The sequence below is a fragment of the Tripterygium wilfordii genome, chromosome 4 (genome assembly GCF_013401445.1).
Source record: "Tripterygium wilfordii isolate XIE 37 chromosome 4, ASM1340144v1, whole genome shotgun sequence".
Lineage (NCBI taxonomy): Eukaryota > Viridiplantae > Streptophyta > Magnoliopsida > Celastrales > Celastraceae > Tripterygium > Tripterygium wilfordii.
Genome location: NC_052235.1, coordinates 6,859,328 through 6,884,913, shown reverse-complemented (window position 1 = coordinate 6,884,913; position 25,586 = coordinate 6,859,328). Strand labels below are relative to the sequence as shown.

General features: G+C 37.1%; 4 protein-coding genes across 6 annotated transcripts; 2 read left to right on the top strand and 2 right to left on the bottom strand.

Annotated features, from left to right (window-relative positions):
* Positions 1-247: 247 nt before the first annotated feature.
* On the top strand, positions 248-9,042 carry LOC119996496 (transcriptional corepressor SEUSS-like). The gene is made up of 10 exons (XM_038843155.1): positions 248-579; positions 1,109-2,519; positions 2,612-2,731; positions 3,005-3,053; positions 3,170-3,384; positions 3,518-3,586; positions 4,786-4,883; positions 5,496-5,589; positions 6,669-6,738; positions 7,888-9,042. Exons 2-10 carry the CDS (start codon positions 1,449-1,451, stop codon positions 8,835-8,837), a joined length of 2,736 nt encoding a protein of 911 aa, XP_038699083.1. The 5' UTR covers positions 248-579; positions 1,109-1,448; the 3' UTR covers positions 8,838-9,042.
* A 354-nt stretch (positions 9,043-9,396) lies between these two features.
* LOC119996497 (thioredoxin 1-like) lies at positions 9,397-10,291 on the bottom strand. Its single transcript, XM_038843156.1, has 2 exons — positions 9,962-10,291; positions 9,397-9,835 (listed from the first exon to the last, which is right to left on the bottom strand). The coding sequence occupies exons 1-2, from the start codon at positions 10,176-10,178 to the stop codon at positions 9,516-9,518; spliced, it is 537 nt and encodes a 178-aa protein (XP_038699084.1). The 5' UTR covers positions 10,179-10,291; the 3' UTR covers positions 9,397-9,515.
* A 1,250-nt stretch (positions 10,292-11,541) lies between these two features.
* LOC119996481 (small RNA degrading nuclease 5-like) lies at positions 11,542-19,777 on the top strand. The gene is made up of 14 exons (XM_038843128.1): positions 11,542-11,722; positions 11,883-11,939; positions 12,029-12,094; positions 12,331-12,464; positions 12,575-12,687; positions 14,267-14,392; positions 14,518-14,588; positions 15,081-15,140; positions 16,441-16,496; positions 17,836-17,896; positions 18,032-18,299; positions 18,405-18,586; positions 18,668-18,963; positions 19,502-19,777. The coding sequence occupies exons 1-14, from the start codon at positions 11,618-11,620 to the stop codon at positions 19,623-19,625; spliced, it is 1,719 nt and encodes a 572-aa protein (XP_038699056.1). The 5' UTR covers positions 11,542-11,617; the 3' UTR covers positions 19,626-19,777.
* A 185-nt stretch (positions 19,778-19,962) lies between these two features.
* On the bottom strand, positions 19,963-23,801 carry LOC119996480 (scarecrow-like protein 1). Of its 3 annotated transcripts, none has more exons than XM_038843126.1 (4): positions 23,603-23,801; positions 23,273-23,332; positions 22,223-22,291; positions 19,963-22,066 (listed from the first exon to the last, which is right to left on the bottom strand). In XM_038843126.1, the coding sequence occupies exon 4, from the start codon at positions 21,995-21,997 to the stop codon at positions 20,225-20,227; it is 1,773 nt and encodes a 590-aa protein (XP_038699054.1). In that variant the 5' UTR covers positions 21,998-22,066; positions 22,223-22,291; positions 23,273-23,332; positions 23,603-23,801; the 3' UTR covers positions 19,963-20,224. The 3 variants fall into 3 exon arrangements, with proteins under 3 accessions (XP_038699054.1, XP_038699053.1, XP_038699055.1); XM_038843125.1 differs by having other exon boundaries at positions 23,615-23,801; XM_038843127.1 differs by having other exon boundaries at positions 23,653-23,801.
* Between the last annotated feature and the right edge of the window lie 1,785 nt (positions 23,802-25,586).

The following is a 25,586-nucleotide window of genomic DNA, read 5'->3' as shown; positions in this document are numbered from 1 at the left end:
TCTACATATAATTACTAAATAAATTACGTATGTATATATTTTTATTTTTAACAAAAACTTCTTATTGGCTGTAGGTGGGTAACCTATTTGAGCTTTTAGCCTATTTGAGCTTTTAAATATTTTATATAAATAATTAAAATAATTATTATGATTAGTATTTTTAGAGGAAGAATATTATTTGACTAATTTCCCAAAGGAGAGAAAACAGAAAGTTAAAGAAGGAATGAAGAAAATTCAATCGGATCGAATACAATTTTGACGTCCGTAAGGACACAGCGCAGCATATCACTCCCCTTCTCTCTCTATCTCTGATTCTCTCTCTACCTCCTTCTCTCTCTAGATACAGCGAAGGGACGCACAGCACATACTACGCCAAAAACTCTCAGAAGAAACAAAGCAGTATGTATTAGATTTTGGATTAGATTACTACAGCAGAAATCGACGAACCCTAGAGGGGGACTTCAAACTCATACAGCAGCTCTGTCTACTGACTAAAAGACATGAATTTTGATTCTTTATGAGTTTGATTGAGGAAATAAGCCTGTGTATTAGATATTCTCTCATACTGGGTCTCAGTTGGTAAGTTCTCTTTTTCTATTTAAGCTGTGTTAGTCCTCACGATTTGTGTTTTTTTAAAACCATTAAGATTTTTTACTTTTTGGGGCTTTTGGATCGATGGTTTGTATTTTGTACTGTTTGGGATCGATCAGTCCGTGGTCTTTTAACATTCTTTTTTGGAGTCTCAATTGTTCTCTAGTTTTTGTATTTTTAATGAAGTTCCGAGTTTTGCTCTGAAAGTCTTTCTTCGTCTTGTTTCTGTGTTGAAATTTGAGATTCAAGCAGTGAAAAAGCAGCTGCCTTTTTTTTTTTTTTTTTTTTTTTCTCTTATTTTTTCTTTCGATCGGCTTTGTTTGGTTTCTGTGTATTTTGGGTTTAACCAAGAGTTCTAGTCGAAGATGATCTCAAGTGATTTTGTTAGGAATTTGAGCTTTTGAAATTGCCTTTTTTTTTGTTGTTGTTAACAACGCAGTTATTTGATTTGTTGTGCAGTTAATTTTCTTTGCTTTTTTGTCAGTCACAGTGGATCTAAATTTGTTTTTATATCCAGAGAGATTCATGTGAAAGCCGTGAGGATTGGTCGTCAATTGGAGGCAGTGGAATCGAGAATGTTCAGAATCCAAACGTGTTCATTGGTATTTATTTCTTTGGTCTGTTGCTTTTGTTTGGTGAAGCTCAACGCAGTACTTTCAGGCTCAGAACTCACCCCATTTTTATGGTGCACAACAAGGGCTTTGAATCCTACACCTGTGGATGTGAGCTTGAAATGTTAAATAATTTGGGTATTTTCAGTTTTTCACACCTTGTGTGACTGTTGTATTCATAGAATAATTCATGTTTTAGAAGTTTTGGTACTCTCTTGAGTGCTTTTAGATTTTGATTCTTAGAAAATGGTACCTTCGGGGCCGCCTACTCCTTTGGGTGGTGCCCAGTCTGTTCCCCCTTCACTTTTGAGGTCCAATTCTGGAATGTTGGGTGGTCAAGGGGGTGGTCCTCTGCCTTCGCAAACTGGATTCCCTTCGCTTGTATCACCTCGTACTCAGTTTAATAACATGAATATGCTTGGAAATGTGCCCAATGTGTCTTCTCTAATTAATCAGTCTTTTGCAAATGGAGGCCCAAATATGGGGCTTTCCGGTTTGGGGAGTAGCCAGCGAGGAGATATTGATTCTGGAGCGGAGTCAGATCCCCTATCAAGCATTGGCGGTGGAGTGGGGTTCAATGCTCCATCTTCTTTCATACCTTCAAACATGGTGAATCCTAGTACATCTGGTCAAGTTCAGGGTCAGCAGTTTTCCAATGCTTCTGGTAACAAGCTATTGCCAGAGCAGCAGCAGATACAACAACATGAACCTCAAAATTTTCAGCATACTCAACAATCAATGCAACAGTTCTCCGCCCCTCACAGTACCCAGCAGGTGCAGCAGCAACAGCAGTTCCAATCTATTCGAGGAGGGCTACCTGCTGTTGGCCCAGTCAAGATGGAGCCACAGACAACCAATGATCAACATGGATCGCAGCAGCAGCAGACACAGCAGTTGCAGTCATTGAGAAATCTTGGCCAAGTGAAAATGGAAGCCCAGCAACTCCAAAATATGAGGAATTTGGTTCCTGTGAAGATGGAACCCCAACATTCAGATCAGTCTTTGTTTCTGCATCAACAACAACAGCAGCAGCAGCAGCAACAGCAGCATCAGTTCCTCCACATGTCAAGGCAGTCTTCTCAAGCTGCTGCTGCACAAATGAATCTCCTGAATCAGCAAAGAATTTTGCAGCTTCAACAACAACACCATCAACAGCAACTCTTGAAGACAATGCCCCAACAACGGTCCCAATTATCACAACAGCAATTTCAGCAACATAATTTACCTTTGAGGTCTCCCGCAAAACCACCATATGAACCTGGGATGTGTGCCCGGCGCCTCACACATTATATGTATCAACAGCAACACAGGCCTGAGGTAACATTTCCTTAAGCTGAAAAATCTATTATTAGTATGTGGTAAGTGGTATGTGGATGTATGATTATGCATTTGTGCATATCCTGGTGTAGGACAACAACATAGAATTCTGGAGAAAATTTGTTGCTGAGTACTTTGCTCCCCATGCCAAAAAGAAATGGTGTGTTTCTCTGTATGGAAGTGGCCGGCAAACAACTGGAGTTTTCCCTCAGGTATGGATCTATAGAAAATTAGTGGCAATAAATTGTAACTTCCAGTCCAATCCTAGTGACCTTCTTCTGATGAGTATTTATAGTTAAATGAGATTGATATTCGCGGATCATACATTTAAATTTATACGTGCTTGGAAATTCTCATTTCTGTTTGGCGCTATTATGGGGCTTGTATTGTCATAAAATATAGGTACACCGTAAGCATATTAATGGCTAATCTGTTGTTTGCCTTTCTGTACCATTATATTCTTAACGAGCAACATTTTGTTGCAGGATGTATGGCACTGTGAGATATGCAATCGCAAGCCAGGCCGTGGTTTTGGTATGTCTGTGGATCTTTGAATTTGTAGAGTTGTGTTGTTTTTATTGTTGTGAGATCTTATTGGTCCAATCTACCACTCTTGCAATATTCCTCATTGGACGTAACTGTTTCTTTAGAGGCAACTGTGGAAGTTCTTCCAAGATTGTTCAAGATCAAGTACGAAAGTGGTACTTTAGAAGAACTTCTTTACGTTGATATGCCCCGTGAATATCATAATACCTCTGGTCAAATTGTCCTGGATTATGCAAAAGCTATACAAGAAAGTGTTTTTGAGCAACTTCGTGTTGTACGAGATGGTCAACTTCGGATAGTTTTCTCTCCAGAATTGAAGGTTAGATATCAATTAAAACCTAGCCTCTTGCATATGAACTGCCATCTCGTAGCTGATGAACAAGTGTCTTGCTGAGGCATTATAAATTAGCTTTATATTGTTTCTTATTATTTGTTTTTATCCTTTTGGACAGATATGCTCTTGGGAATTCTGTGCTCGGCGTCATGAGGAGCTTATCCCTCGAAGATTGCTGATTCCTCAGGTTGCTGATCAGCAATTCCTTGTTATCATATAAGTGGCTTGTTTGTGGTGTTAATTCCTGGAAAAGACTGATTAGATTGGACTTTGGAGCCGTATCAATGGAAACTAACTTAGAATAGTTTGTGTTCTACTTTTCATATTCTTGTTTTAGTTTCTGGGTAACACATTTGCTTTCTTATATAGATAAATCTAAATCTAAATCTAAATTTCATTTTTTTGACAACTTTTGAATGTGGCCTTAACATGACATGATGAACCAAGAAGGAAAAATTCAAGCAAATAACTGATCATAATAAAGAGAAGATGATCTAGGATTGTAGTTGGAATGAAAAAAATTCAGCCTAGAGTTTCAGAGAATCAGAGTTAAACACTCAGGTCTGTATCTTAAAATGTAAAATAGATCAACATCATCCCTGTAATACATAACCTGAATGTTTGTTTGCAATAGGCTTGAGTGACTCAGAATCCTAATACTCCATCATAAATGCTCTACTTCAGTAAAAGTCTTATGCTAGTCATGCGACCTCTTCATTTTTTGCAAATTACTTGGGAAACATAATGGACTATACATGTAATAGACTTTAATTATCCCCTTGCATCATACTACTTTTTGAATTTATTCAAAATTAAGGCACCTGTTATAGGAATTTTTCCCTGAAAAATATGCCGGAATTTGAGAATTTAATTTGCATTCTTTTTGCTGTCGAATATCATGTGCATCGATTGGAGTACTTTAGGTTTTGTCTAAAAAATCCTAAGCATGTTTATAGAGTATGAATTCCTCATAGCTGTGTACATATGTTTTCTTCCTGGCACTAAAAAACTTTTCTCTACTTTGTGTCATTTTCTTCTCTTTTTGTGTATAGCTTTATCGTTGTATTATCTGACTTTGGCATGTAGTTCATATAGTATGAATGTTATTTGTCAGAATGTTTTGCACTTTTAGATTTGGATGAGCTTTGGTGTGCCATTATCTGATTAATATTACTCATTTGGATGTTCTATTGCTTGAGTCTCTATGTGAGTGGTTTTATGGCCCAATTATATGCATGAGAATTCCCATGTAACCCTTAATTTTAAAATCATTATCATTATTTTTTCTAAAAATGGAATTTTTTTTGGGGAAATATGGAATGATAATCTTTACTTACTGGCTTTAACATCATTATAATGTAGTTTTTTTTTGCTTGTCTTGTGCAGGTTAGTCAGCTTGGGTCTGCAGCTCAAAAATATCAGGCTGCCACCCAAAATGCATCATCTAACTTGTCAGTTCCTGAGTTACAGAATAACTGTAATATGTAAGCCACTTACATTTCTTTTGGCCGCTGATCGATTCATTGATTTCTTTTTTTTTTTATGTTTGGATATGGCTGATGAAGATTTTGTTTCTGCCTCATTCTCATATTTCTCTTTTTCTCACTTGCCATCTGTCATGTAATTGTACATTTGTTACTCACTTGAGTATGTCTTTTAGGTATTTGTGTTCAGTTGTTGGTCAGCCTCCATTTTGATATTTACGAACTTGGGTAGCGATCAACAATAATGTTATTACTGTTCCTCTCTGGGAAAAGCATTTATTTTTTCAATTGATTTGGAGGGATACAATCTTATTTACATGGAATTGAATTTGAAATATCACATCATGTCATTTTGAAGTCTCAGGAAATTAACATTTCCCTTGTTTCTGTTGGATTTCTCTACCTTTTTTGTGCTATTTGTCTTCATTAATCACATATAGGCCTTGATCTTTGTGTTAGTTTCTGGCAGAAAATGGGAAAAGCTTATAGATTCAGCATTCTGTGTTATTTTGGTTTAATGCTCACAATGCATGAATCCAGTTGCATATTTATTTGTTTGTCTGTGTTTATAATGTTGACCTATAATAACGTTTTTGTTGTTATATTCATTAGGTTTCTTTCATCAGCTCGTCAACTATCAAAAGCTTTGGAAGTGCCATTGGTTAATGATTTGGGATATACAAAGAGATACGTGCGATGCCTTCAGGTGGTGTCCTACTATCTCTCATCATCAATGTGGCAACTTGACTGTCTTGATTTCTGTTGGTAGTTAATTTTGCTTCTGCATTAACCTTCATACAGTGATAGGATGTGTTTTTTTGGGGGTTGCAGTCATCCTTGGGAAAGAGGGAAACCATTTCTTTTTTTGACTTGTACTTCTCACATGGGTGAGAGTGATTTTCTTTGTTGGGACTGCCTTTTTGCCAGAAATTTCATTTCCAATTTGGATTCTTTGTATGCATATTGTGTGCACTTGTTCCATAACTCTTGAGTTTGTAAATTGATGGAGTGAAGGCCTTCTTGGTATTTTCGATTGATATACTTTAGCTGTTGGTGTGGCATAGTTTCCTTAAGACGCATCTCCATCTATGTGACTATGATTTTCCACCTTGGTGTTTTTCACCATTCAAAAAAGAAGGATTTTCTACCAAATGAACTCCAATAGCTACTGGGTTTACTTCGTTTTAGATGGTGTTATTCCACTTGATTAAAATTCTTTAAGCATCAGAGCTTCTCCATTTCAATGATTTTCAAAGGAAATACCTTCTCTGTTTACCATTTATGCTTGATTGTTATTTCCTACTACCCTCAAAATTCTTGATTGGCGAAACCTTTTCATTTGATCTCATATCATTTTGGCAGACATATTTGATTTACATGTTTAACCAGTGGGTTTCCTTGAACGTGTGGCATGAAGATTGAAGATAAATTTCTGCATTTCTGAACCTTTGGTTTCTTGCAATTATATGAGGAGCCTTGAATTTATTGCAAAGTAAGATTTGGAATTTCAATTGTGGCAATAGGTTCTCAAGATAATGAATTTGGTTTTGCAGCTTTTGCTTGAAAGTCAAAACAGTTTCATCAAGTTTATGTTTCCCTTCTACAGTGAATTCACCCTTTGTTTTTCCTTTATCATTTGTGTTGTTGTAGAATATCCATAGTCTGTGGGACAGAAGACTGCTACGTTTTAGGACTCTCTTTTTTGGTGGATCTCTGTCAGTGGAGTTTGTTTGTGATATCCTATTGAATTCTGCATCGTTCTCTGACAATTTTTTGTGGATGCAGATATCAGAAGTGGTTAACAGTATGAAAGATTTAATTGATTACAGTCGAGACACAGGGACTGGACCCATGGGTAAGCTCAACCAGAAATGTTATTTCCTTTGACATTATCATTGCTGATCACTGTTGGTAGTCATTTTGTTAAGCTATGGGTTATAAATTGTAATAATAAACGAAAGATACGGCTCTATAAAACTCGACTTCCATACATTGTTATTTTTTCCTGGGCGAAGGCAATGATGCTTCTTGTAGTGTTCATTGGGGTTTTAATTTGGTGTTTGGGGCTCAAGATGCTTAGGGAATTTCGGTTTGTATCGGGTTCGGGTGTAGTGGCTGGAAAAAAATGTGGGTAAACATATTGGTGATTTTATGACTGCTTGAACTGTGAACGGGGATAGTAGAACACTAACGGCTTTTTGGATTTTCTCAACTAAGCTTCAACCTTTTGTTTGAATATTTGGCAATTTTGTCTTGGAATGAAGATAAACTAGACCATGTAGAGTTTGGATATGTGTGATGTACTTATATGTCGAGCAATTTTCTTTTAGGGAGATGAAATTGGTTAGGTAGTTTCAGGTTCTCTACTTAATCGTAGCTGCTAGAGCATTCATTATATGTATTCCTTTACCTCTTAATTTTCGAGGAGCTCAAATACTAGTTATGCCTTATTTTTAACTTTGGGTTGAATCTTCTAATTCTGGCAATTCCTTAAAACATATGGTTGCTTACTTCTTTACTAATAAAAACAAAAACTCCTTTGATCAAGGGTAAACTAAAGGCAATTCTAACCAGAGTTTTATTTTTCTTAAAGTACACATCCAGTTGTTTCTCTCATTTCTTTATGAGAAATTCAATCCATCACTTGTTTGGTAATGGAGGACAGTTAGGTTGAGGTGATATATCTGTTTGAGGAGCTTTGAAATGAGGAAAACTAGCAGACTTGAGATCCTATGCGTAGCATTTGAACTATTTCCTTTAAAAGCATTATTCGTTTTGCATGTGTCGTCCTATATTTTTACCCTCATTAATTTTTCTTAGTTTCCTTCAACTAACATGACAAAAGAAGAGCAGTAAGGTATATTGCACATCGAAATTCATAGTTAGAAATGTATCAAATTGGGTTATTTCTGATATGCATTTAAACTTTAAAGTTGTGCAAGTTTTAGTTTCAGATTTGTTTCTCTTATGTTTGATGCGTCTAAAAACTTTTGTTTCTTCTCAGAGAGTTTGACTAAGTATCCTCGGAGGACAAGTGCTTCATCTGGGTTTCACAATCAAGCTCAACAGCCTGAGGAACAGTTACAGCAACGGCAACAGCAGACATTGGCTCAGAACTCTAACGGTGACTCTGGCCAAGCAAATGCGATGCAACTCACAGCTGGTAATGGCATTGGTGGTGTAAATAATCCTCTTAACGCAGCATCGACTTCTACCCCTGCCAGCACCGTTGCTGCCCTTATCCACCAGAATTCAATGAATTCCAGACAGCAAAATTCGATGAATAATGCCAGCAGTCCCTATGGAGGAAATTCTGTTCAGATTCCTTCTCCTGGTTCCTCTAGCACAATTCCAAATGTGCAACCCAATCCTTCCCCTTTTCAATCTCCAACACCCTCCTCATCCAACAATCTCCCACAAGCATCTCACAGTGCTTTACCTGCCACCAATCATATTGGTTCCACAAATTCACCTGCAAATATTTCCTTGCAACAGCCAGCTCTTTCTGGTGATGCTGACCAGGGTGATTCTCATAGCTCTGTCCAGAAAATTATTCATGAAATGATGATGTCCAGCCAACTCAATGGCACAAGTGGTGGTATTGGTGGTGCTTCTTTATTGGGGAATGATGTAAAAAATGTCAATGGGATCATACCAACAAATAACAGCGCAGGTCTGAATGGCGGCAATAGCTTGATGGGCCATGGAACAGTGGGCAATTCTGGTATGGGAAGTGCTGGATACAACACCATGGGTGGTGGACTTGGTCAGTCTGCCATGGTCAATGGACTTGGATCTACAATGGGTAATAACTCCATTGTGAATGGAAGGATAGGATTGAGTGCCATGGTTCGTGATAATCAGCAACAGGATTTGGGAAACCAGCTTCTCAGCGGTTTAGGAGCAGTTAACGGGTTTAATAATCTTCAGTTTGATTGGAAATCATCCCCTTGAAGGCTTATTTTGATCTGCTGATGTTTCATCCTTGAATGTAGCTTATGGCTTAATTGCCTTGGCCCTGTGTAAAAATTGCAGTACACTGGTGTAGTCTTGGGGCTTCCATCCTTGTACTAATTTCAGGAAAAAATGAAGGGTTAAAGGTAGCAGTGTTTGGTCAATTAAATATTTATTTTTAAATGCTTTAGATCTTCATTTTTTTTTTCCCTTTCTTTCAACCTTACTTTACCCCCCTGATTTATGATTCAAAGTTCAAGCTGGCGTTCCTTCAGTGTACTAGTCTTGAGATGGGATTTGGAACGATTATATTTCATGCAGAGAGTTTGTATCTGGAGAATCCATTGCCCTCGCTTTTACATGGATATTGTGTATGAGTGGCCTGGCTGCTTGCAGTATTAGAGAACCATTGACGATGGTTGGAAAGAGCTTTTAGTAGTATTATGATGTAGCTTTCTTATTACCTTACCTGTTATGATCTTCTTTTCCTGTCTTGATTCATGAAGGTTGGTTTTGTTGGTTCAGTCATTGCAGCAGGCGATTTGATTGTGTTTTAGTGTAGAGAGAAGATTTACAAATGGAAGACATTCATGATCAGTTCATGATAATATTTACATACCCAAGAAAGTAATTTGCTTCCATTTAATTGAAGGAAAAAACAGTTGTTTTGTCTACCAACTAACTCTCTATGTACTTCTCAATTGAGGCAGATAAATTGGCTTTGGGCACAGCACCAACAATGTTTTCTTTTCTTTCTCCTCTCTGGAAGAAAATCACAGTTGGTATACTCCTTATTCCGTATGTTCTGGCAATGTTTGGACATTGGTCTGTGTTGACCTTGCAGCAGACAACCTTTCCTGCATATTCTTTTGCCAGTTCTTCAATGACTGGTAATAACATCTTGCATGGTCCACACCATGGTGCCCAGAATTCCACAAGTACTGGAACTGGGCTTGCAATCACAACGTTATCCCAGGTTGATTCTGTCACCACTTGAACTGCCAGATTTCAATATTTAGTCATTGACAAAGCCTCCATAAAAATAAAGAACAAAAAATAGTTCTTGGGCTCATATCTATACATTACAAGCTACTATCTATATGATGGAGAAGAGGTTGACAGACCTTCATCTATGGCTCCACGAGCTTTGCAGACAATGCGAGGCTTCTGGGATCTCCCTCTGGATGAAGAAGAATAAGAAGATGAAAATGACAGCAAATTGGGTTTATTGGGTCCTCTACAAGCTGGCAAGTGAAGCTTTTCTGTGGAAGATAATGGATGGCAACGTTGCAGGAGACTGGTTTTGGCAGCACAAACTTGAAGACAGTTCTCCAGAGCCATCCCTCTCTGTTTCTCTGAATAAACTTCTCTTCACCGTTTAATGGAGATTTTGAGATTTTCTAAGAAATGAGCAGAAGATGTGGTATATGTCTGTTGACAGATTGTCAAAAGATATTTTGTCTAGTTTTCTTGGAATCTCTTAATTTGGCAGTGGATATTGTTAGAAAATTGTGAGGTGCTAAGTACAAGTGGATAACATACATTTGAATCTCAATAATAATAATAAAATCCAATATTCAAAACTTCATGACCCCAAAATTATCTTTGACTTTTGGTATGACTTCTCTTGATAGTTATATGGGAATCACCTGAAATTATATGAAGCTACACACAACTCCTCTATGACAACACGTTTCCTTGACGGAAAACATTCCGTAATAATTCTGCAGTTAAGCGTGCTTCTGCGAGAGTACTATTCTATTGGGATGGGTGAGCTCTTGAGAAGGCAAAGCTGTACGAGCCTGATTTATCCACGAAAACCGGACAACTCAAAGTGAATAATGTTGTTCATGTTTATTTTTCTTAACCATTAAAGATATGAGGAAGAACTGTGTCTAATGCCTAGTTACTTAAACGTAATATGTAATATCCCTTTGCAAAGAAAAAAAAAGGATGTTACAGGAAGATGAGAATGTGACCTCATTCATGGTTTCTACGTTCTAGCAAACCTTGAAGACCCGACTATGATCGAGCTCTCTGTCAGATGGAGCCAAAGCCTGCAAAGATGCCAAATTTCTGTTATAAGCTGATGATTTGTATTTTCTTTGCCACAAAGAGGTTTAATCAAGCTAGTGCAATGTCAGAAATTCATTAGGAGCCAAAACGAGCTAAAATGGAGAAGTGCAGAAAAGATAAGGAGAAATGACAATGGAGGTTGCCAGGTTGGTAAAAAAAGGTTCGACGCCGCACCCGCACCCGCACCCGCACCCGCACCCATTCTAAGGGAAAGACAAGGGTAAAAATACTCCTAACTTTTCAGGCGTCAAAAAAAAAACGTAATCTGACCCAGATTTTATCGGGTCAGGATAGTCCCATTTCGTGCAAGCCCAACAACAGTGACGACGTGTTTGAGCGTTTAATTTTCATGGGGGTGGTGTTTTTAATTCTCCCTCCGTTTCATTTTAATTGTCCTCTTCAATTTTACACACACTTTAAGAAAATGCATTATTACTCTTCAATTTAATATTTATACCCTTATTTATTGGCTTGGTTGTTGAGCTTTTTAACTTTTTAATTTAAGGATAATAAGAAAAATGGATGAAATTAATTTTAATTAATGGAAATGAATAATAAAATGAGACGAGGGAGTAATAAAATTTTGGGTTAGGTTATAAACTCATATAAAAAGAACTCTGGGCAGTGGGCACAACCTGAGTGCCTCTCTCGGACTCGGACGATATATTTAACTGGCTGTCGTCGCCGCGGAACGGGAAAAGGAAATGCAGACTACGGCGCACAAAAGGGAGGCGGTAGCTTTAGAGGAAGATAAATCAAACGACAAAGACTGCCGCGGCGCCGATTACTACGATATATACGGACCTCAAGTGCCCTCTTTTTTCTCTGAATCATATATGTCGTTTTTCTCTTCGGATAATTGTGGTCGTTTTGATATTACTAGCACAGATTAATGAAGTTGCTCAACTAGTGCAATAATGGATAATTTTTCGACTTCTAGGTAAATAATGTGGAGTATTTGATTTGCAGGCGAAAGCTGAAGTGGTTTTCAATCTGCCAGAAACTAATTCGACTCTGAATATGCAAGTAGGGTTTCATGTTTTAGTAAAATTTGGATGTCTATGATGGACAAAAGAAGGAACAATTTTGTAATAGGAAATTTCAATGTTAAACAGGATGTTCAAGGTCTGGTCACCTGGGTGCTTGCTGAAGGATTCATGCCCTCCTGGGTTTTTATCAAGGTTCAAGGATTAATAATCCCTTGTGTTCCCTCTGTTTTTATTTTTTTTTGTATGGCACGGCCACGGTTATATATGGCACTGGCATCAGCACATGAATGCATATATTGATACTGGCCTCTACTAAGACTTATGTGTTAATCACAGTCTTCGTCTTCATTTGGGCCCTTCTAATTTTTGGATTTTGTGAGTTACTCCTTACTGGTATTTGATTGAACAACTTGCATCTTTGTACGCAGAACAAGCCTCTGATACCAAAAGTCGTTATGCTTTATGTCCCTGGCTTGGATGCAGCTTTGTACTTATCACAGTCTAAGATACTTTCTGGCTTTAAAGAATGCTGTGGAAATCCAAGGGCGCTTTTAGCTCTTAGGTTAGTTATGTTTTCCTCCATTTTCCTGCCTTTTTGGGGACATTGTTTGCTGTTCTTAAGTACTGTACAAGTTACAACATTATGTTTCTTGTGTTTTTGTACCATGTTAGGTGTGTATCAGATGATATGCAGACAATAGATGCACTCCTAACATGCAAGGTGAAAAGAAAGAGGATCGAAAATAATTCGGAGTCAAATAAGCATATCAAGATGCCACACCAAGGTCTGTGATCCATATTCTATGCCAGATAATAAATTCCTGTAGTTAACTTGTTACTTATGATGCCCTGTTTCTTTAAGAATTATGCATATATTGATATTTACTCCTCATTTTTGGATCAGTTTAGAAGTAAATATTATTAATTTAATTTTGATTTTATATAGAGAATTAAAATGCCTGCATGCCTAAATGAAGAAACATATAAGAGATGGAGATATATGTCATAGGTTTCAAAGTTTCTCTGTCTGCTAATGTAGTATTTTGCTCCACAGCAGTTTTTGGTCTAAAGGTCAAACCCTTCAAAAGCAATAGACTCGTCTTGTTCAATAGGGTGACCCTAATCTCACACCAAATTATTGGCCTGGGAGTGGAATCATAAACCATCAAATATCTTGGCCTTCCTTTTGGGAGCAAGACAAAGATACTAGTAGGTATTGGAATCAGTTGTGTGGAGATACTTGAGAATTTTGATTTGATTGGTATTGAGAAGAAATTGGCAAGTTGGAAGAGCCAATGTCTATTAAAAGGAGGTAGACTTAGACATGTGAGAGCTTGCTATCAAACCTGCCTATGTACTCTACGTTCTCCGTCCTTATTCCATGGCATAAACATGAAAACGTTTTCAAAGAAGATTTCCTTTGAGGGCTGAAAATTTCACTTTGTGAATTGGAGATAGTCATACTATCTCTTGCTATGGGGGGCATAAGTAAGAAAATCTCTTACTAACTTTAATGGGAAGTTCCTTGGGAGTTTGACTTGGAGATTTGGATCAGGAAAGGACCCCATATATAGAGGAAGGCTATTGTCGCCAAGCATGGGATCATAATGGGTTGGGCTTCAAAGGTTAACACAGGTCCACGTATTCTAGGAGTTTAAAAGAGAGTTTTTGGCGTGGCACTTGGTTTGATTCATACCCCTTAAAAAGTACAATTCCAAACTCTTTATACCTTGGCGAGAAACAAGCATAAAAAATGCAAGCTAACTTTAGAAAGGCAAAGAATGAAGTCCAATGGAACATCCCTTACCACAAGGAGGCAATGGATTGGCGAGTAGAGATGCCCATAAAATTGTTCAAGATCATGTACAAAGTTGTTGCAAACCTCAAAATGATTACTTTAAATGGAAAGTTCTTGAAGAGGGCCCTTTGATGGTTGCCTTGCTAGAGTAGTCTAGATCTCTGGGGCTTCAGACTATCTATAAAACAAGTTTCTCAAAATGGCCGCACTAATGAGGATTACCTTCTTCCTTTGGAAGGCAACTGGCAAAGGATTGCAATTGGACATGTGAACATGTGACCCAATGGTAGAGTTGTAGTGGTGCAACATAGAGGTCACATGTTTAATTCCTGAAAATAGCCTCACCACGACACCACATATTATGTGGAGGTAAGGTTTGGGCACATCCTGCATGTCCTGACCCCGCCCACTACGGGAGTTTTGTGCACGGGAATTGTTTACCTTTTCTTTTATATAAATATATATGTGTTTGTGTGCTCATCTAGACTTTGTATGTGACATGGTGACCCTAAGATAATTTTGAGCTCACTGCATGTCAAGTTGATGAATCTAATCTTCTCTTGCAGAAAGTGGTTCTGTTACGGATAATTTATCCTCTGCGGAACTCTTGAAAGATTTGCCTTTCCCTATAACATATTACACGCTTACAGAAAAACAACTGGAAGACAATGGATATTGTGTCAATCATCCAGGTCATACGAATGTCCTTTGTTGTTGATTTTTATGTTCTTTTCTAAACTCTTACTTTTGTTTGATTCTTATTTTATTTTTCCCTACTTCGTGTTGATAATGTAACTCTTTGATTGATGCTGTGCAGGTTTTCTTTCTACTCTTCCAGCACCTTTAGGATCTCCTCCCTACCAAATATTGGCACTAGATTGCGAGATGGTAAGTAGATGTACATGATAAATTGTCAGTTTGAATCGAGGAAGTAGTTGTTTGGAAATGTGAACTTGTTTGAAATTAACTGTTGCAAGGAGTACATAGAAAAAAAAAATCTTCAGATGCTTCCTTTGCCTTTGGTTTATCAATTTCATCCTCCGAAAATGTTGAGGCCATGAATTCTAAAGAAGTAAATTTATATACTAGTGGTGCTTATGTTGTTTGAGTTGATATCAGTTTTCAGAATATTCAAATTTTGATGCTTACATTTTTCATGAGAATTGGGAAGTCTTAAAATTTTCCCTTCTCAGACAAATAAAAAAATTTCCAGTCATATTTCTTTCAAACTAGTCTTTTTTTAAAAAGAATATTTTGAGGTTCCGAAATTATTAATGGTTGCATTCTGTCAAGTTTTCTTGCTTTGCATGTAGTTCTCTTGCGTTCCGTTAAATCAATCTTATTTGTGAATCTGTTTATATGGTTTTTTCATGTTGTCAGTGTGTGACAAATGAGGGTCTTGAGCTCACACGAGTAACGCTGGTGGATATTGATGGGAAGGTATGCTCTAACCAGTTTTTTCATGCTTTCTATCCTGTAGCATGATGTGTCTATCAATATCCAGCATCTTAAGTTTAAATAGATGACTGCATTTAACTGTACAGCTTCCACATATTCAGATTTTAAAGAAAAACGAAAGATCTGTAAGTTTCTGTTGGGATTTGTGGTTTATTGCAAGAGTCGATCACTAAATTTTTTTAGTTTTGAACAAAAAACAATTTCCTGAATTGTTTCTTGTAATTCTGCTGAAACATCACCTTGTAGCTGCATCTTGATGTTGGTTTATTGGATGTGTTTTATTTTATTTTTAAAAATTTTTGGCACTACTTTTTGAAGCATATAAGTATTTATCTGCATTGTCATTGTCGTTAATTCTTTTAATACTACCAGCAGTTTGTCAGAAAAGTTGGTATTCAGTCTCCGGTTGATCATGAAGTTCAATTAAAAATTAATTTATAGCGAAGCTTGGCAATCCAATCATTCAGAACTTAATGTGTGCTTCTTTAGATATTTATTCGGGTTTGGACTTGTGAAGCTAATTTTATTTTTTTGAGGACTAATGATTACTCGAAACAAAATAAATTTTCATTCCAATTATCTAGGTAATCAAATTCAGTAAATATTATGACTGAACCAGTTAATTTAGTATGTTTTGGTTGTGAATTCATTTTAGGTTGCTCTCTGAAGGCATCTAGCATACTATCCCAATTGACAAGGATTTATGTTGTAAGCCTTTTGGAAGTACAAAATGATAGACATCCAAAGAAAAACTGTTGGAAAAATTAGCGATTCAAGTAAAAATATGTGGCAGAACTTACGTAAACGACTTATAATCCTAGTTAACATTATCATGTTATCCCAAATATTTAGCCAAGATTTCAAAATAAGCACAAACCTTCAGTAACCGATCAGTATTCGATATCATGCGTAGAACAAAATATAAAGTATGTCTGCAATTCTCAGTTCTTTGTTAGTTTGAGTGTGTTCGGCTGAAAAATATTGCCAAAATGGGTGAAATTGAAAATCGGTCTCTTTCCTTTTTAATGAACTGAAGTTCCCCAAGAAGCACGAAAGAGGTGCGAACAAATTACAATTGATAAGAGGCTGAGTGTCAGGCTCAAACAGAATGCTGATTTTCTAAAAGTTTAAAACAAACTAACCTAAAATCAGATATTTTGACCAAATTAATTTATTTGATTTAAATCTGCTTGTTTTATGGTTTGGTGGAAAAGTTAGATGCAAGTTGTGCAACTGTGATTTTTTACCAATTTGTTCCCTAATCTTGCTTACTTCTTTACAGGTGGTGCTAGATAAATTTGTTAAACCGTTGAATCCGATCGTTGATTACAATACAAGGTAATTCTATCTTGCCGTTTAGAGGGCCATTATTTGAACCTGTAACTTCTACCGATTCTTTAACTTGAATTATTACAGATTCTGTTAGATGCATGTTAGTTAAGATGCATGGATGGTAAGTATATTTTTATTGCTTGGTTGGTTCATTTCTACTGGGTTTTATGAAGTTTCAATTTCTTTATTTTTTCTCTTCTTTCTCCCTCTCTTTCTCAATAGGGGTGGATAAGGCATATCCATCTTCTTATCATTGGCAATATGGCTTTATTGGTGCATATAGTTACTTCCTGGATGATGAACTTCCAGGGTGATTCATCATCATCCTGAAAGTCCTTGTCCCTACTAATTTGGGGTTGGCTACATGTATCCCATTTATCTTTGAGTCCACGTGACCATTTGTTTCTGCGTACATCTATACTCTCAACTAATCCTAAAGATTCCATATCCTTTCTTATTAGCTCCATTCATAATTTTTTTGGTGTTGCTCTTCTCTTTTTATCATCTCCTACTTCAATTTTCTCAAATTCTTCTCACCGCCACCGCCACTGCCACTATCTCTACACTGTACATGCCCGTACATACTATCTTAAATGTTTTTCTCTCATCCTATCTTAGATCAACACTACTCATATTCTTAGACAGTTAGACCTAAGAGTCTCATTTCTTATCATATCATTCTTTTCTTTGGTTGCCAACATCCAAGGCACCATTCTCATTTTTGCTGTATCTTTAATATTACAAAGATGCATTGTTTTTAATTTGGGTGTACACGACTAAAATTCAAGGACATAATAACTGTATTAATAAACCTCTGGGCATGGGAAATGAGTTTATCTAAGGCTACATTTGTTTAGTGGAGGCAGCTTTTTGCTCAGGAAAAAAAAGAATTAAATTTTTAGATATAAGTGGTAAAATTTAATCTAGTAATGAGGTTAATCTAATAACCTCCACTCTAAACTGTCATGTGGTAGTTAACAGACATACATTACCAGTAATGGGGTGTACAGGTGAATGATTTGTGATGGTTGCTAGTACTGGTCTTGACTCTTGACTATCATTTGCATCATGGTGATTGATGATATCCACTGGATAAAGACTAATGGGAGTAAATGATGGAAGAGTTGAGCTCACCCTGGAAGTTAAATTATCTCTCTGAACACATTTTTCCATTGTTTAGAATAATGTTTCCCATTAACTCAATAGTAGGAAGATAAAATCTTGACTTAGTTCCTTATGTGCCATGAACTTGTGACATATCTGTATCAATCAATTTTGTCTTACAATGTTCTCTCCCCCATGCGATATTATGTTTGACCAATTAGTAATACCGTTGATAATGTAGGTTTAGTGGAATTACGTATGAGATATTGAATGGGGTTACGACAAGGCTAAAGGATGTTCAGGTTTGTCATTCTCTCCTTTTTCTCATGCATTGGTGCCTATCAGAGTCACTGGTGGTCAACAGTGTTGCTTCATTGATCAAATTGTTTCTTAAATATCTTTTTCCTGATTTATTTACAGTTTCTTCCTGTATTCAGAAAGATTTCAGAAAGCTTGTTTACAAAGAGACCATCCTAGTTGGGCATTCATTGGAGAATGACTTGTTAGCTTTAAAGATCTCTCATGAGTTGGTGATAGATACTGCATTGTTATACAAACATCCCCGTGGACGATCTTTTAAAACTGCTCTTAGAGTTCTTGCCAAGAAATTTCTTTCCAAGGAGATACAACAGTCAGGATCAGGACATGACAGTATTGAAGATGCAAAGACTGCAATGGATCTTGCATTGTTAAAGATCAAACATGGCAAGCAATCTTTTTTTAAGTGTCATTTGTGCTGTGTTTCTCCATATCATATTGCAACTGTAGAATTTCTACCTTGAACCTCATGTATGCTTTGGCTCCTCTTAGGTCCTGATTTTGGATCCCCTCCTTCATTTATTCGAAAGAAGCTCCTAGCAGTTTTGAGTGAGTGTGGCAAAACGTCCTCATTCATTGATGATAGTTCGATTGTGAAGAGATACGCTTCTGCATCATCCCATGCATTTCCTGTGTCTTCTGATGAAGAAGCTCTTTCAAAGGCTAAAAAGGAGGTAGGTAATGCTGCTGGATATGACATTTTTTACTTATCCATTCTTCATGCAGACTTTATATTCCGTTTCTGTTTGTTTTAGGCGAAGAATGCTCGGGTACAGTTTGTCTGGACTCAATTCTCAGAATTAAATTCCTATTTCATAAGGCAAGCAGCAGACACAGAGAAGTTATATGGAAAACTGGCCGAGATGATATCTTTGCTTACATGTCATGAGACATCTGCCAATGGCAAGGGCATCAAAGAGGGCATTTCACTTGAACTAAAGGAAATTCTATCACAGATAGATGCTGGAGTCCGTTCCCTCTATGCTGCATTGCCTGTGAATGCCATGTTCATAATTTGCACTGGACATGGAGACACTGCAATTGTCAACAGGTATGTTCTTATCCAATCATCGTTATTGACTTACCATAAGTATTATGAGTTGCGAAAATACATGACAAGGGTTGGAAATGATTTTGATCCTTGCATTTTGATAGTTGCATATTGGAGCTTGTACTTCCCTTGGGAATGAAAGCAGTTCTCTTACCATTCCATCTTTTACAAAGTTAATTGCTTTCAAATTTTGGGTGCATCTGCTGGTTGAATCGAGGGTATGAGTATGGACTCTAGTTTGTCATACTCATTTCCCTCGTTCTTCGCATTTATTCTTTCACTGGTTAAAGTGAGTTTTGGCAAAGATAGGGAATGTTGGTATGTTTAGCAGTGCTCCCTACATGGGTAGCCACAAATTGTTGTGCCTAGATTTGCAGTCTCATAAAAATTTATCGTTATGCTTTCATCTTCAAATTTGTTTGAACCTTTGATGTAACCATGAAAGCTGTTCAATTCAAGTTTTGATGTTACAGTATTGGATTTTTGCTAGTCAATTTTATCTCATCTTCTTTTCTCATTTCTTTCTACATGGATAAAGATTGAAGAAAATGCTGAATGAGCAGAGTGAACCAGTAATAGGCCGCGAGAAGATTGTGAAGGTCTTGGAAGAGGTTCAGGCCCGGGCTGAAGTAGCATTGTGTTTTGTAGGTGTGAAGCATTAAATTTTCACCTCAAATCTTTCATATGGTTATGTAGATTTGTTCCCCAAGCTTCAAAAATTAGATGTAAAAAAGCCAATTATTGTTGAAATGACGAAATGCTTTTCTGCATTTATGTTTGCATAACAATAAAGTGCTTTTTTATTATTACGAAATATCATATCTATTGGCACATATATGTGTACTGGATGTATAGCTTATATGGGTGAAAGAAGCATAAAACATCAAATCCTGCAACAGCCAACATAGGATAGTTTCATTTTAGGGCCATGCAAGCCTGCAACCTAAACTGTGTGCATTGATAAAATGGCCATGAAAAAGACATTCCTGGCACTAGAAGTAGAAAATGAAATCATTGTAATCATGTAAAAGTAATTGCAGCACAGAACAAAAATTCCATGAAGCAATGGTTTATTAGCAATCCACTAATAATACTTGAGGGTTTAATTCTCATCGAAATAAAAAAAAAACCCACTTATTTTACAGCTACGATTGTATGTCAGTGTGCATATTTATCCCACAAATCATAAGAAACTACAAGCAAACAGAGCTTAGTTAATAGTTGAGCAAAAGTAGTGGCTATGGTAATAAATGATACCTTTTCATCTCCATGCTGAAGCAACAATTAAGTTTTTGTCTTCCCAGCCAAAGTGAAGTGCACCTATTTCCTGCTTCACCTTGTACCTGTTGCAGTACTGCCTGATAAGATTCTGAATCATGTTAGTTACACTCGGACTAATTGGGCACGAAGTGAAGCCAGCCATTGTCATCCTCGCCCTCCATTTTCCTGCTACTTCATACCGCTCTATCCTTTCTTCTCCCTCACATGCTACTATGTTTACTATGTCCCGTGCTAGGCATTGCCTCTCAACATTCATTCTGTCCTGGCTCTCCCTCGGGAGGGTAACATCAAGAGACTGGAAAACTGCTGAATAATAATTATAAGCTTCTACAAACCTTGGAAAGAAGGGGGATGTGTTGGTATTAACATCTTGTTCAACGACGGTTACAAGTTTCGGATTCAGGCTTTTGACCATTCGGAGAAGCTGGTCTCTCTGATTTACTGTTGAGACGCTCTCATCGGGCATGTGGTGAAGCTGGAAAGCAAAATTTACTACCAGTGCTTCCCCAGGGTAAATGTTGAGCATTGATGGGCTGACAACTGACGTTTTCGATGCCACTGCTCGAAACTCAAATGGCACATTCAGTGCCTCAGCAAGTTTCTCAAGCCTTTTACCGATGATCTCTAGCCCCCCTACAGTGCGTTGAACAGACTCAGGGTCATCAATCCCGGTTAACCTCAAGTGGGGTCGTTTGCCTGTTCCATCCGCAATTGTTCGCATCAGTGTTATGTATTGGCTCCCTTGGTTTATGTCAAAATCTACTATGTGAACCCTCTTTTCATCTCTAAATGCCTCGATTATTGCACCATTTGCCGTCATAAATCCAAATTTAAAACATGGGCAGACTTCAAAGAGTATCTGCATGGCTGCAAGCCTATCAGAAGAAGGGGGCTCCTTGCATTTGAGAGCTTTATAGAGATATCTGCCAGAGGCAGCCATGCGAGCAGCCAGACCTTCCACCATGTAGGCTGCAATCCTTTGAGGAGGATCTCCTTGAACCGAGACCATCTGCCGAAGATCATTTATCATATTTAATGCTTCCTCAACATTACCTTCTGCAAGTGCATTGGCACAGTCAAAAAGCAATCGCTTCATAGACCGAGACCGAGGAGATACTTGTGATATGTCTCTGTTACTGCTGATGCTACTTAAGTTTGAATCAGAGGAGGAAGATTCCTTAGGCGAGTCTTGCAGCGATGCATCATTTATTGGTTCAGACCATTCACCATCAATTTCCATGTTTCGACCCGTGCAGAAAATGTCTCCGTCATCTTCATCATCATTATCATCAAGTAATGCCCTTTCCAGTTCCCGCATCTTTAATCTCATCTTATCTTCATCAAAGTCTAATGTATCCGGGCTTTGACTTTCCACGCAAGCTGACTCAAAATTGGATTCATTGGTACTATGATATGCCATGGAAACCAAAGAGGTGGTGTTATAAGCATCTTGAGCAGTCATAGAGGAACCAGAACTAGTTCTCAACTGGTAAGACAAGGCAGCTTGTGGGCGTAATGAAGTTTCCGATATTCCAGAACTAGACTGGTGACTTAGTTCTTCTGTTGGGGAGTCAAGAAAGTACTTCTCATAACTCTCACTGTGGTAAGAATCAGTCATATGCATGTTCTTGCGCTTATCAGAGCTGAATGTACGGGTTGTCACGCCAGAGTTGTCACTGCTCCCCTTCAATGTGTAGAGCTTGGAATTCCTATATGATGTGTCAGATTGCCCTGCCGGCCTAACTAAAGACATTTCCTTGTTTCTGAAATCACTCAGTTCTTGGGAAATATTTCTTGTACCATAGATTTTAGCTGTTTGTTGCTGCAAGAAAGGTATAGCAACGATCAAAACACTAATCATTGTTGAAAGTGAAAGCTACTAAACCAAACAGCAATTAATTAGAGGTTTTAATAAACTGTGGAAACTTTTAAAGACACTATTTTTTTCCGTTTTCTATTTAGTTCTTTTTACTTTTACCTTCGATTCACAAACAAGCACCTGGGGATGCCACGCTCGGTTGAAATGCTTTTGAACCTTGAGGTTTACCTGCATTAAGCCAATAGAACCGGTTGGGGAAAACAATTCAGCAGAACCCAGAGGGGAAAAAACAGTCCAAGAACACAAACAATCAAACTCTGTGCGTACACACGTCTTAACTCTTAAGTGTGTAAGAGAGACAATGCACATTTGTGAGTTTTAAGGCTGATCAAAATTTCTGAAAAGCCAAGAGAGAGGGAAATCATTGGTTGTTAAAAATCAATATGATTACCATTTTGGGATTTCCATATTTCAGAATCTCGTTCAATTGCAATGCAACTAAATGATAGCAGGGAAGTCTTATTTTTGAAGGCAACGAGAATATTTCATATGTTTGAGCATTCATGTAGATGAATAACCTTGTAAATTTCTTTCTACTAATAATAAGGTATGCATTTTCAGACAAAAAAAAACAGGTCGAAAAACGGGTTGAGTGACCTTGAACAAGAGAAATCATTTGCTCTCTATTATTATTCATCCGAAGTACTTGACTGCGCGACAGACATCCGATGTAGCAAGCTAAAATCAGATTTACACAAAGATCTATGTTCTGATAAAGAATTAAAAGACAATTGGCATAACATATCATAGGTAACTTGAGGGAAAAACTACTTCAAGATATGTTTCTTCCTTAATCATGAACAAAAATAACAATCCAGTGACTTTTACCATTAAAACCATAGCCCACCTTGAAGCAAACTGGTCTACGGAAAGATTACACGTTTGATTGCTACTTCATGGAATATAAAATCCCCCAATTCAAGCTAACATGTGGTTATTGGAGTGCAGGGGATACTGATAATACTTCAAACAACAATTTTGTTGAGATGGCAATACAGAAAGCACCACGAGAGAGAATTAAGGGGAATGAATCCCAGTAAAGGACTTGAAGAAAGAATCATAATCAATTCAAACAGAGATGCAAAGGCAATTGAACAACCCATCCAGAGCAAGAAAACTAGTAAGGAAAATCAAATCTAGGGTTCATACCTGTTCCAGAAGAGATACCTCAAAAGAGGAGGCAATGATGACCAAACCTGTGTGTCAATCCTGCAAAATCCATTGAAACCCAGAAGAAAATGAACCTTCAAAATGAGTTTGGGGGAAGACAAAAGCATACCCTTTTGACTATAAATAGTTAAATACAGTAATTAAGAAGAAACCCAAAAGCCAAGTAAAATAATCTTAAAATGTGAAATTAGCTGTTCAGTTAGGTTGAAACGCAACAATCCAAATTAACCTAACAAACAAACTTGAAGACAACATAAGCACAAAAAAAAAAAAAAAAAAAAAAACAACCAAGAGTCAAGGAATCCATACACAAGAAAGTACCAAGAATCTAACAAAAAGATCAAAATTCCAAGACCCACTTCTGGAAGACCATCCCAAGAAAGACCCAATTCTTCAGGGGTATGAGAAAGGCAATGAGAAAGAAACTTCCTTTTTTTTTTGGGTTTAACTTGCTTTCCACTTCTATACACCAATCCCTCTCTGACTAAACTTGGTTTGACATTGATATTGTTGATAATAAGTTATCATGAATTGTTGACAAATTGAATTGATGAATTACCAAACTGGCAGGCATGGGTTAAAAGGCAGAAACAACAGCAACATGAGAGACAAATGTACGGTCTTTGTTGAAAAATTGTGCAAAAAGTTGATGTGGTGGTGGTGAGGATGAATCAAAGTTGAGTGGATTGCAGCTTATGACAAAGTCAAAAACTTTTCATCTCAAAAATGATAAATTACGAATATGAACTCTCCTGTCTCACACAACATCAATATTCGGACCTCCACTTAATTTCACCCAAACTTCAACGTCGTCATGGATAGATTACCCAAATTCGGGTCCATAAACTACAACCTGGTCATGAATCCAGAACCCCGTTTTACAATCTATTCAACCCTCTCTTGAAGTTATAGCCTACCATTTTAATATTTTCCCATTGGATTGATTGTGATGCAATATTCAAAGTCTTGTACACCTGTGAATGTAAGAAAAAAAAACGAAGAAAAGTCTCCTTAAAACCATCATGTAATATATGAAACCACATTGACCATGCAAATGTCATTTTAGTCCCCACAAGAGATATTTTAACATAGCTGAATAAAAAGAAGAAAAAAGTCATTTCAGGTAGTGCAAGTGTGAAAAGAATCATTGATGTCATGAATCACGAGAAACAGTGGAATTAGGCATTGAAAATTTTGGAGAAGAGATCATTATGGATATACGCAACTTTCTAATTTGTTAATTATTTGTCCTAATCACTACTTCTTACCCAAAAACAAGATGCTTCTTTTTTTTTGTTTTTTTTTATCTATAGTCTAACTAAATACATAAACAATTGAGGTACTAGATTAATGACACACGAGAATGGGAGGTAGCCTCGTTGGTCAGGTTGTCTGCCTATAACCTTGAGGTCCAGGGTTCCATTCTCACCAGGGGATTGAGATTTGGGTAGTTCCATCCGCAATGATTTAATGTACACAAACTTTCGAGAACATATCATTGTGAAATTTTTGGGGAACAAATCATTATGAATATACCCAACTTTCTAATTTGTTAACTATTTGTCCTAATTTATTTAAAAAAAAAAACTATTTGTAAAATTTTTGGGGAACAAATCATTATGAATATACCCAACTTTCTAATTTGTTAACTATTTGTCCTAATTTATTTCAAAAAAACAAACTATTTGTCCTAATCACCACTTCTTATGGCAAAAACAAGGTGCTTTTTTGATCTATAGTCTAACTAAATACATATATCATTGAGGTACTAGATTAATGACACACAAAAAACACTTTTTTTTTTTTTGAAAAATACCATAGACTGAATTGTTAGGGGTGTTCATGGTCGGTTTTTATCATAAATTTAACCAACGTTCAGTCAGTTATTGGTGGTTTGGTCGGTTTTTTCAGTTTTTCGATTGATCCCCACTAACATACATTTGACAATAACCAATCAAACAGTCAGTTTGGCAGTCGACTCGATTTGACACGATATTTTTTGGATAGCCCTACGAATTGTATTCATTTACCCAATAATTTAGGCAATAGAATTTGAGGCTCATATGTACTCGAGCCACCATAAAGATTGATTACATATGAGAACTTCAAATAAAGAACCGACGAAACACCATATTACAAACGATACCGAGATCTACCCGAATAGACTAAATAAACAAACAAGAAAAACAATTAGAGCACATTGAACTATGCCGGATTAAACCAAAAAAAAAAACTTGAGTGAAACAGATATGACCATTTGAGCAATCCGCCAAATAGATCTAGATCTAAATCC

Coding starts and splice junctions, on each gene's coding strand:
- LOC119996496 (XM_038843155.1), top strand. CDS start 1,449: ATGGTACCTTCGGGGCCGCCTACTCCTTTGGGTGGTGCCCAGTCTGTT. Junction 4,884..5,495: donor TTACAGAATAACTGTAATAT/GTAAGCCACTTA, acceptor TATATTCATTAG/GTTTCTTTCATCAGCTCGTC. Junction 5,590..6,668: donor GATACGTGCGATGCCTTCAG/GTGGTGTCCTAC, acceptor TTGTGGATGCAG/ATATCAGAAGTGGTTAACAG.
- LOC119996497 (XM_038843156.1), bottom strand. CDS start 10,178: ATGGCTCTGGAGAACTGTCTTCAAGTTTGTGCTGCCAAAACCAGTCTC. Junction 9,836..9,961: donor TCGTGGAGCCATAGATGAAG/GTCTGTCAACCT, acceptor GAAATCTGGCAG/TTCAAGTGGTGACAGAATCA.
- LOC119996481 (XM_038843128.1), top strand. CDS start 11,618: ATGCAGACTACGGCGCACAAAAGGGAGGCGGTAGCTTTAGAGGAAGAT. Junction 11,723..11,882: donor ACGATATATACGGACCTCAA/GTGCCCTCTTTT, acceptor TTTGATTTGCAG/GCGAAAGCTGAAGTGGTTTT. Junction 18,300..18,404: donor ATTGTTAAAGATCAAACATG/GCAAGCAATCTT, acceptor GGCTCCTCTTAG/GTCCTGATTTTGGATCCCCT.
- LOC119996480 (XM_038843126.1), bottom strand. CDS start 21,997: ATGTCTTTAGTTAGGCCGGCAGGGCAATCTGACACATCATATAGGAAT.